The sequence below is a fragment of the Cibotium barometz genome, chromosome 63 (genome assembly GCF_041138505.1).
Source record: "Cibotium barometz isolate CiBa-2024 chromosome 63, ASM4113850v1, whole genome shotgun sequence".
Lineage (NCBI taxonomy): Eukaryota > Viridiplantae > Streptophyta > Polypodiopsida > Cyatheales > Cibotiaceae > Cibotium > Cibotium barometz.
The window spans coordinates 33970237-33981572 of record NC_141108.1 but is presented as its reverse complement, the minus strand read 5'-3'; the positions used below and the strand labels follow the sequence as shown (position 1 = coordinate 33981572).

At 38.6% G+C, this 11336-nt stretch overlaps 1 protein-coding gene across 1 annotated transcript in view; it reads left to right on the top strand.

The window, feature by feature from the left end:
• The window catches only part of LOC147603979 (DNA binding protein), a 1896-nt gene extending 607 nt beyond the window's left edge, over positions 1-1289 (top strand). Inside the window, exons 2-4 of the mRNA XM_086796231.1 lie at positions 425-620; positions 707-793; positions 869-1289. Of these exons, the coding sequence (XP_086652357.1) occupies positions 425-620; positions 707-793; positions 869-1048 (463 nt within the window). The 3' untranslated portion in view covers positions 1049-1289. The remainder of the gene's footprint in view (positions 1-424; positions 621-706; positions 794-868) is intronic.
• The last annotated feature ends 10047 nt before the right edge of the window (positions 1290-11336 follow it).

Here is an 11336-nt window from a genome sequence, read left to right as displayed (position 1 = left end):
CGTTGCTAGGTGTGGACTATAAAATGACGACATTCTAGCACATACAATGGGGTTTGGTTGTTAACTTATTTCTGGCAGCTCAACACACACGGACAAATTAGGGTTTGGTTCTTCTGAAAAGTTTAGCAGAGTTTTTGCTATTAAGACCTTGTCAGAGATGATCTCAGCACACAGGCTTTTGGTAGTTTGCCTTTTGGTGGATTGGCAGTCTATGGGTGCATAACCTAATGGTAAAGGTGCTTTTTTTGGTTTGCCCGTTTTTAGGGCTTTGAATCCTTCACAAGGCTTTTCCCACCCAGGACATATTGGTTTTGCAGGGTTCTGCTAGAGATGATCGTAGCTTTCGTAGACATGCAGTTATTAAAGCTTTCTGCTGCAGTTCACATCCCTAAAGCTTTTTGTTGTCGTCCCTTTTTCTATGCAGACCCAGATTGCTGAGCTATGCCACATCCTTAGACGAGGAAGAAGTGAAGGCCGCATCCGAGGCATCCTTGTCTGCATTGCCTGACCTCAAAGTGGCTATCAATGCCCTTTCGGCTTTGAAAGGTGTCGGGCCAGCAACAGCATCTGCAGTTCTTGCTGCGATTGCCCCTGATGTAGCCCCCTTCATGTCTGATGAGGTTTGCTGATTTCAGCCCTCTTTCTTTTCATAAGTTGTGTCTTCCTACCTTCTCAAGTACACCATGTGAACAAAATATCCATGCAGGCTTTGATAGCTGTGTTGGGTGGCGTGAAAGACTACTCTTTGAAGCAGTACCTTTTGTTTGCTGACAAGCTTCAGAGCAAAGCCAAGGTGGATGTTTTCTCTCTTTGTCAATGGATCTTCGGCCTGCAATAAATATAGCCCCTAACCTTGGATTGTGAGCAGGAAATGACAGGGTTGAATGACCAGCAACTCACTCCCTCTGATTTGGAACGTGCACTCTGGTGTGCAGCCGTAGAGAAGAGGTTTCCCAAGACTGCAGAGAAAGAGAAAAATGATCACAAGGAGAGTGATGATCCTCCTGCTCATCAGGACTCCAACAAGAAGAGAAGGAAGAAGGGCTAGGAATGGAATTTGTCATGTTGTTTTTTGGAAGGGATGCTGTGAAGTGGTTAAAAAAACCATCTACTTAAATTCCATGGTGTACTCGAACATTACCTAGGTAGACTTCTTCGAAGCTACATTAGGAGTAAGGATTGTACAGCCTGATCGAGTTTACCTCAAATAGAGGACCATGATATGAAAATTTTGTACCTTTTTTGGCAAGCTAAATGTGATGAGCAAAAGATCAGGTTTTGGCTTTTAATCTGTGTCTGTGATGAAGAGTTGAGTAGATTCATAGAATGTCTAGAAAATTTTGGAGTTAATTTTATGCCTTTGTGCACATGATGATTGTATGATATTATTTTGGTTAGTCGCTTGACAAATTCAAAAATCGATATTCTAGGTTTAAGCAAAACTGGATCGTATATTAGTGGCCTGTGCTGAGCGTGAGATGGGCGGAGAGCATCGGGTGTGGGTGTGTAGCAGCTGCAGCAGCACAAAAGTCAAGCAGCGTGGGCGTGAAGAGGGTCGGGCACCAGCATATCGGGCGTTAAGGTGGTCGCATCTTACGTGGTCATCGGGTGTGACGAGGGCGAGAGTAGAATTAACTTTTATAATAAAAATTGTTTTTTTTTTGAGAGAGAGAGATTTGTTTTTGGTTTTGTTTTCAATAAGTTAAATACAAAAAGTAAAAAAAAAAACGGGAGAGAGAGACTGTAATTAATTAAAAGATGTTTTGAATATTTTAAAGAAATGGTTTTTGCTTTGTTATAAATAAATAGAAAAAAATAAAAAATAGATTTTTTTTAAAGAGTTTTATAAAAATTTGTTTTTTGTGTGTGTGTGTGTGTGTGAGAGAGAGAGAGAGAGAGAGAGAGGAGAACTTTTTAACGTCGTAGGAAACTATCCCTAGAGACCAAATTGATCTATCCGACAAGATTTGAACTCAAGACCTTTGATTCAAGAGGGAAATGAGCTAACCAATCTACCACACTTGGGTGATAGAAAGGTTAGTCCATTTTCCTCTTCTTATTCACACACACCCACACACTCATTGAGAGAGAGAGAGAGAGAGAGAGAGAGAGAGAGAGAGAGAGTATAATTAATTAAAAGAAATATTTTTGTTTGTTTTAAATAAATAAATCTTTTTGTTTTGTTTTAAAATATATTTATCCAAGCCATACTGTCTTTGTGACAATATAATTCCAACATGTGATCTTACCACCTCTATACCAAGAAAATATCGTAGCTCACCCAATTCTTTTATCTGAAACTTTTGCTTCAAAAGCATTCTAACATCATATATGTTAGTATCACTATCACCAGTAAGATAATTAAGTTATCGAGATAAATGGACTAACAACATGATCCCTCTATTTGCCTTTTTCTCATAAAGTGAAAAATCTGCATTGGATATCTGAAATCCAATGGTAACAAGATACTCCTCGATCTTGTTTGACCAAGGCTTCGGTGCCTGCTTCAAGTTAGCAAGGCTTTATGTAACCTACACACAAAATCTGGATGTGCATCGCTCTCATAAACTGGTGGTTGCATCATGTAAACTTCTTCTTACAAATCATCATGTAAGAATATGTTCTTTATATCCATCTCATGTTCTTTACATTCATCTGATGTAAAGACTAACATATCCATAGAAATGACAGCTCTGATGGTGCCATTCTAACAACCGAGATGAATTTCTCCTTATAGTCAATGCCATATGTTTATGCATAATTCTTGGCAACCAATCTTGCCTTATGCTTGTTCATAGATCCATCTAAGTTATGCTTGACCTTGTATACCCACTTGCATCCAATTGCCTTCTTATCCTTATGCAAAGGCACTAATTTCCATGTTGCATGTGTATCTAGTGGTACTGCCATCTTCTCATCCATGACAGTTGTATCCATTGCTGCCATATCCCCATCCACATGGCATCTTTCTATTTTTGATTTTCAAGTGCCTGCTTGAAATAAGTAGGCTCTATCTCTTGTATTACTTCAACCATGTTGTAAGCATAATGATGGATATATATCCATCAGATCTCAATGTGTCCACATGGTATCTAACCGGAGTAGATCTATGTACACTTGGCTCATTACTGGGTGTCCTCAAAATAGACATGGTTCGCCATGTACTAGGAGTAACTAGTTATAAAATGCCAAGCTCCTCATCAAGGATATGGTCGGAGGCACTAGAGTCGCTATCCACATAAGAGTGACCTGCTGACAGGTCAGGCATAAAAGGTTGATCTACCCTTTCCTTCCCAATGTCTTGTGTGAGTCTTTGGTCATACCAATGACACCACAAGAAGTACGGTCTTGGAAGGAGATAAGGAGATAGGGAAAGAGGGAAACATGTATCATGCATGTTTGCAGACAAGGACATAAGCCAGTGGGTGTTGAATGTGTGTCCATGTTGGCTTGATTACCCATTAGACAAATGACATTCCATTAAAGATGCCATTTTATGTAAGTAAGTCTCTCAACATTTCTTACCTCCTCTCTAGGCATTATAACTTTGTTGTCATTATAAGCATCCTTGACTATGTGATTTGTTATTACAAGGTTCTTAGAGTTCAATACCTCGAGACATAAAGAGGTCAATAAAGAGAGGGAGGAAGAGATACTTATAAGTCTAGGATTGCCATTGGAGCATGGATTTTCATTGAAGAGACAACATGTGGCATAGTCAAAAGGAAGAGAAGTGCGAAGTAACCACTGGTCAACCAACGAGATGAGCAATGTACAAGATGCTCAGATGGTATACATATATATTTACCTTTGATTTTCTAGCAAGCAAGGGCTTGGGGATGGGCATGGACATGGGAATGGGCATGTGTGGGCTAAGCAACGATATTGTGCTATGGGTTGAATAGATGGTTTTTTTGAGGGCAAGGGCATGGGCATGGCATGAAGACTTAGGCATGTGGATGTGAATGGACATGGGAATGCACATGTGTGGGTTAAGCAAGGAGATGATGCTATGGTTTGAGTAGATGATTTGTTTTCTTTCTGCATCTTGGAGATGTTAGAGAGTGCACGTTTGTGGATGTGGTGGTTGACAGTGTACTAGCCTTGCAAGATGAGCCAGACATGTAAGTTGTAAATATGTATCCCAATCTTAGTTATTCTCATGACGTGCTCTTAATACATGTTTTCATCTTCAACTTGGTGTACATGTTGTAGGATCAGTAAATTTCTATGTAAGGTGAAAGCAAGTGATCTCTCTCACAAAGGGACTCCTTGTGTGGAAGTGGCTTGCTTATGTGGAGTTGCTTGATTCCACTGAAGTTCCTCGATGGAATCACTTATCTTGTGATATATATCTTTGGCAATGGGGCAGATCTGGCTTTGTCATTCACTGTGGACAAGAGGTAGTTCATCACATGTAATGTGTTCGATCATTGGCCTATGATATATAGCCAGCCATTCCAGGAGTTTTTCTTCGAACTTTATTGCACATATACCTGTCTTTGTGATGCAGGTCATGTGCATAGCAGTGAGCAAGAGTTAGTTCATCACATGTATTGTGTTTGATCATTGGCCTATGATATATAGCCATGCCAGGAGTTTTCCTTCAAACTTTATTACACATATACCTTGCTTTGTGATGCAGGTTACGTGCATGATACTGAGCAAGCATGGTGTAAATAGATTTTTGCACTTCATGTGACTAATTATCCCTGCTAACATACATTTTCTCCCTAGGTGTGTGAGTTATTGTTGGGTGTGTTTTGGAGGATGGCCCAACTACCAACGATGGACGGAGAAGTAGGGGAGGTAGTCAACAAGAGATTCTCTCCATGTTGCAAGAGTCTCTTGAGTCAAAGGAAAGGAAGAGTACAAAGTGCACTATTGTAGCCCACTCATATGTATGAGGACATGCAAAGAGATATGAGAACTTCCTTAGGTGAAACGGTGGTTAATTTGTAAACACTATATTAATTATGTTTCAATCATATTCTTATAGATTGCACATGTTTCCACAAATGGCTACTCACCACATTCACAAGCCCTGGAGATATAATTATAGATGTCTTTGTAGGTTATGGGGATATGAGAAGGCTTAGCAAGGAAATGCTATGGTATTGTCTTTGCCTTGAAGAGTATGAGTATATTTCTTGCACTCTTCTTCAAGATCTTCCATGTGATCCATCCCAGTAGTTCACTTGGATATATATATGGGATTTTTTGGATCACTTTTTGATATTTATGATGCAATTGATAGATATGGATATATTTTGAGGTATGTTACATGAGAGTGTATGTTTTTTGATGACATTATGCTTCGTGTTGTATATGTGAAATAGGTGTCATGTATATGAGTTGTATATGCAGAAGGGTGGTATTATTCATGTTATTTATAGGCTTTTGAACTTTGTAGACTATGATGTGACTTAATGCCATGATAGGTGGCTTTGAAGGAGATTGATCATGCTTTAACCGTTGCTTGTGAATGTTCTATGTGTGTTAGTTGATGAAGCTGCATGGTCAAGTTGATTTGTAAGCACCAATTGGTGACACTATCTAAAGACATAAGGGATTACATGTGTATGATGTTTGGGCTAAGATTAAGGTTTGGGATAAGGGCTACCACCTACCCAAAGATTGCTTCCATGTTTTTAAAATTAGGATAATTATATACTTAAGCAAGCTTATATGTTAACTTGATATAACTTGCATAAATGATGGTCAGAGCATGTTGGAAAAAGAGCAAAGTTAGTACCATCGCTCTTGGTGTCTTAGTATGTCCCACTAGTTTGGGGGTCACATCCCATGGATATGTTCCTAAAAGCTCATAATTTATGCATATTACAAGAAAAGATTGCAAAATCTTGCAAAAATATAAACCCTACCATGTTAGAGGCGTCATGCGCATTGCCAATGGACTGTTGTAGGAAGCACAAGCTTCATTTTTCTAATGCCTACTAGATTAATTGATTGATTCCTACTTCTTTTACTATATTATTTTTTTGGATATTAATATTTTTCAGCGCTACAAAGCAAGGACGTTCTTTGCATTTTTTGTAGAAATCATATTAGTAGTTGTCCAAATTATGATAAATTACCCTATGGGTACTTTTAAAAGACCACGCTCTCCCTGCGGGATAGGACTAGGTCTTACCTACAAATCGTATCCTTGAATCTTTACATGGTCAAAGTGTCAACGAGTAGGAAATTGTCTCCAAGCTAAGACTTAGTAGACTATCTTAAGTGTTTCCTCTATTTTGGAAGAGGGGAACCTTACAATAATTCAACTTTTTAACTAGCTTTTTTCACCCATTTTTAGCAAGATTTTTTTAATTTCTGGCATGTACTTGTCTTAATGATATTTTCCTACTAACCAAAAAATTATACATTATTATGGGAAGAAAACTATCCTTGTGGATATAGTGGGAAAAATCCTAGTTTTAGCTTACGTTGCTTCATCTAGAACTCAAGATGACCATAGAAATGCCATATAAGAGAGATTACCAATCTCAATCTTTCTAGGCAGAGATCAACTCAACCATCCATCTTTACTTGTGAGTCAAGAATCAAACAAAAACAACAAAAAGAGTGTTAAAAGTACATTTGTTTAAAGAGAAAACAACCCTTACCTTCCTACCTTGCAATTTAAAGCAAGCATTGCTAATTCCCTCGTATCCCAAGATGCGTAGGTGATTACGAACATTCAATAGGCTCCAATGCTTGCATGCTTGGACAATATCTACCCCCATATTTAGTAAGCATATCGAGAGAACTATGGACTCCGCAACCTCCTCTTGAGCTTGTAAGGGAATCCATGATCCCTTCTTCCTCATCCACCACTCATAACAAAATCAAATGCACAAAGTGGCACGTGCTCGCAAGAAGACATTAGATTGTACTACATTGCACTTGAAAATTCTCCCTTTTGTGCTCCCCCTCCACAAGGTCCTACCCTTGGCCAAGTAAATTGACCATATTTACACCCACAACCTTGCACATGTACATGGTGGTTGTTTGTGTGCACTCAAAGACGTGAAACATGTGGGCAAACACATGGTGGTCGTTTGTGTGCACTCAAAGGCGTGAAACATGTGGGCAAACACATGCATAGGGCATGCCCAAGTAAGACCCACTGATCGTGAGGCCTTGGTGTACTTGAAATAGTCTTGTATATCACTAGCCATCTTTTTCTTTAAGAGAAACCGTAGTCCAAATATCAAGCGTTGGCCATTCAGTGCTAGAGAAAGGAGGGGAGGGGATTTCTTCAAGCTTACCAAATCCGTTGTCTATCCTCTTGGCCTTCTCCTCGACAAAGATGCACTACCCTCCATGGTTGCTTATGCTGAAATAATTAGAGAGAGAGAGAGAGAGAGAGAGAGAGAGAGAGAGAGAGGTGTAAATAAGATTCAGGTCTAAGCACTGTTGAGAGAGAAAGAGGGAGAGAGAGAGGGGGGGAGGGAGAGAGAGAGAGATTATTGTAGGCGTGAATAAGATGCAAGACTATACACAAGAGAGAGAGAGAGAGAGAGAGAGAGAGAGAGAGAGAGAGAGAGAGAGAGAGAGAGAGAGAGAGCTATGGAGATTTGAGTTATTGCTTTTGGAGGGAATGGAGTGTAGGGTGATGTCGGAGAGGAGAATGGAGTGTAGAGAGAGAAGATGAAGGCAAAAAAAACTCTCTTTAATACAATATGGTTTAGTTTGGGTTTTAGGGGGGGGAAATCAAATTTTTGAAATTAAAAAAAACCATTTTAAGGGTTTTTCGACCCACGAGATTGATGGGGGCTGAAAATGGAGCCCCCCTACTTTTAGTTACCTTCTCCCCCCCCCCCCCCCCCCCCAATTTATGAAGGCTAGCCCCTACTTTTAATGAGGAAGACAAGCCTAGTTGCCCCCTACTTTTGTAGAAGACCAAATGTGCACACTGCTCTCTTCCCATTGGTCCATTGCTAAAATGAGGGTCATCAGCAAAGGGCCCAAAAGATGTCCAAAGGATTTCTAATCTTCTTCATGTATCTTCATGGGTTTCGAGTGACTAGAGATCCCACCCTATAACTTGTAAAGGCATCTAAGTTATTGAAGGGAGTCAAGAAGAAGTAAGCAACTTATGTTGTTAAGCTCAATCTTGGAAGTAAAGAGTTAGAGACAAAGGAGCCTAAATGGTTAAGTGAGTATGTTGACATATTTCTTGAAGATTTGACTAAAATAACCTCAATTCATGAGGTTAATCATGAAATAGAGTTGATCCCTAGAGCCCAAACAACTGTAAAAAGATCATATAAGAAGATGGCCACTCTAAAAGAAATCAAGCTCAAGGAACAATTGAGGAAAATTTTGGAGCAAGGCTTTGTTTGGCCAAGTGTGTGTGCTAGATTTTTTTCTAAAAGAAGAAGGATAGGACTCTCTGTTTGTGCATTCATTACAGAGGGTTGAATCAGCTCACCATTAAGAATAAATATCTTATTCCCAGAATAGATGAGCTATTATAGATCTTTTACATGGAGCCCATATATTTACAAAGATTCACTTCAAATCAGGATATTATCATATCAAAATTAAGGAGCAAGATATTCCTAAGACAACTTTTAATACCCTATATGGAAATTATGAGTTCATGGTAATGCCATTCAGATTAACTAACACCCTTGCTACCTTTAATCAGTTGTTGGGTGAGAAATCTTTACAAGAGCATCTAGATGATTTCATCTTAGTCTCTTTGATGATATTCATGTTTACTCCAAGAATAAACCTGATTTCATCTTATTTTCTTTGATGATATTTAAGTGTATTCAGATTTATTCCAAGAATGCTGCTCCTTGATTATGAAAAGCATGTGCGTAAAGTCCAGGATTCATAATGTTAAGAGATGTTAGCTAACCCTGAAAAGGTGCAAAATTATTGACAATTGGCTAGAACTAAAGATGGTAAAGGAAATCAGAGGATTCTTAGGATTGACATGGTGGTATTGGATCTTATTCTTCCATTAGGAGAAATTTGGGCTCCAAATGGGCCCTTTTAGAGCCCATTAAAATAATATAAGGCCACCAATGAGAGTGCTTGGATTCTAGATCCATGTACCATGGATATTTTTTGTCAGAGTGATCCCCAAAATTCTCAAAAAAGAGGAATAAAATTTATTGGAACAAAACTCAAAAATAGAAGAATGTCAAGCCTGAATATGTCATGAGAATATATTTTAAGTCCTCTTTAAGAATATTATTTTGCCCTCTTGAGTAATTTGGGAACGCCTAGGTTACTCTTGCGACATGCCCGCTAGGTTAATATCGTGGGTGACACCACTATAAATATTAATACGTGCGGTATATGACGTATGCTTGGGGCCGTCTATGATTATTTCAGTTAGGTTTGTATGGTAGGGTGATTCCTGGGGTACTTACGCCTGGTAGTCATGAGTTGGTGATGGTTTGTGTCTATTTAATATTTGTGGGATTAATTTAATTATTAATTGGGCTTATATTTTCAGGTGAAGAAGATTACGAGGATTGATGAATAATGTCGAGGAGAATGTTTCTTATGCGCATCATATTTATTTTTACAAGCGTAGCTTGTAACCTTAGTAGTTGATTTTCCATTTTGATACATTGAAAAAAATACATTTATAATGTTGAATTTATTAAAGCCTAAAGGCTTTACCCTAGCCCCAATTTTTGGGACACTCTATTTTTGTTGTGGAAGAGTGTCGTGCTCTCTAAAAGCACACTTTGTATATTTTTGGGACTATGGCCTATTTTTGGTTGAAAGCTAATAAAAATACTCGTGTGGGGGAAGGCCACGCACAAGGGGGGGGGGGAAGATTGCACCCAGCATGTTTGTCTTGGAGCTAAGTATTGTGTTTTCTATGCTTTTGTTCAATTTATTTGATTTTGTTGAAACCTGCAAAGCATGTGTTTTCATGGTTGAATTTATGTGTTGAATTTCTCAAGTGTTCCACGAGCTATCCTAGAGAACGATTCCGTTTTCAGTGGTATCAGAGCTTGGGCTAGGAGATTTGTGGAAAGGTGGGAAAGCTCTTCATCGACACAACTCTCAAGAAAGTTGCAGGCTTTTAATCGGTGGGCAAAAGAAGGGTTTGTGGTCTTTAACCAAAAATTCAAATTCTCAAACTAGCTCTACTTCTCAAACCCACTTACCTCTTCCAAAAACCATTCTTCTTCATCAAAAAGTGGTTTTGCTCAAAGCTTCATGAATTTCAAATCTGACCGTACAGATGGATTCCCCATGGCCAAAAACCTCACCTGCCCTGCTCAGAATTAGAAGAGGTTCAAGCTGCAAAAATCCTATAATTGACGGTCTGCATGTTTTGTGAGCAACTAGCTTTGTAAATTAATCAACAAGAAGCAAAAGCAATGCGCCAAAATGCAGCCTGATGGGCGGAAATGATCGCCGTGTGCTTTCCAATCCATAAGCTCACAAAAAGAGCTTAACATAGTTAATTAAGCTAAATTAAAAGCTTAATTAAATTCCACTTTTTCCATTCCCTAGGTGGTCAACATCAACTCTCTACCTAAGGTTTCACACCATACAAATACAATTTTTGCAGGAAACCAAGGTTTTCAATTTTCAGATTTTGGGGGTGCAGAAAATTGATTTTTCAGGGTTCAAAGAGGCTTAAAAATGCTAAATAAATGCCAAAAAATTCCAAAATAATTTTTGAAAAATTCTAAAAAATCTCAAAAATTATTACAGAGGTTTGGCCAAGTTTTCAGAATTGTTTGAGCAGTGTTCAAGGTACAAAAAATTATTTCTTCAGCATTTCGACCAGCCCAAGTCTCCTAAATCACTTGGAATTACTCGAGACTTGTGCGAAACGAAGGGAATTCGACCCAACCATTGAACCAAAGTCTTTGTTCAATTTCAACACAAATCGAATTATGGGAGAATTGAGATAAGTACAATCATTTGCTTTATTTACATACATCAAATAATATCAATTTTACTTATTTACATTGTTTGCATGAGCACTATGGCAAATTTTCCTATTTTACCTTCAATTCAAGAGCAACTCCAATCTCTACAACAACAAATTGTAGAAGAGAGAGAGATGTGCATTGAATTAGAGCGACAGCTCACGAGTCAAAGGCGTAAGCGTGACTCTTTACCATCTTATGATGATGATGAGATGAAGACGACATCATCCAAAGAGCTGTCAATACTACACTTCAAGCACAAAATTCACGGAAAGATTCTAAAATCAGTCGTAAAGCTTTTTCATTTCAGAATTATGATGGCAAGAAAGATGCTCGATTCCTTTTGGCATGGCTTAGTCAACTGGATGACTACTTTTCGAGGGAGAAATTTTCCGAGAAGGAAAAGATCAA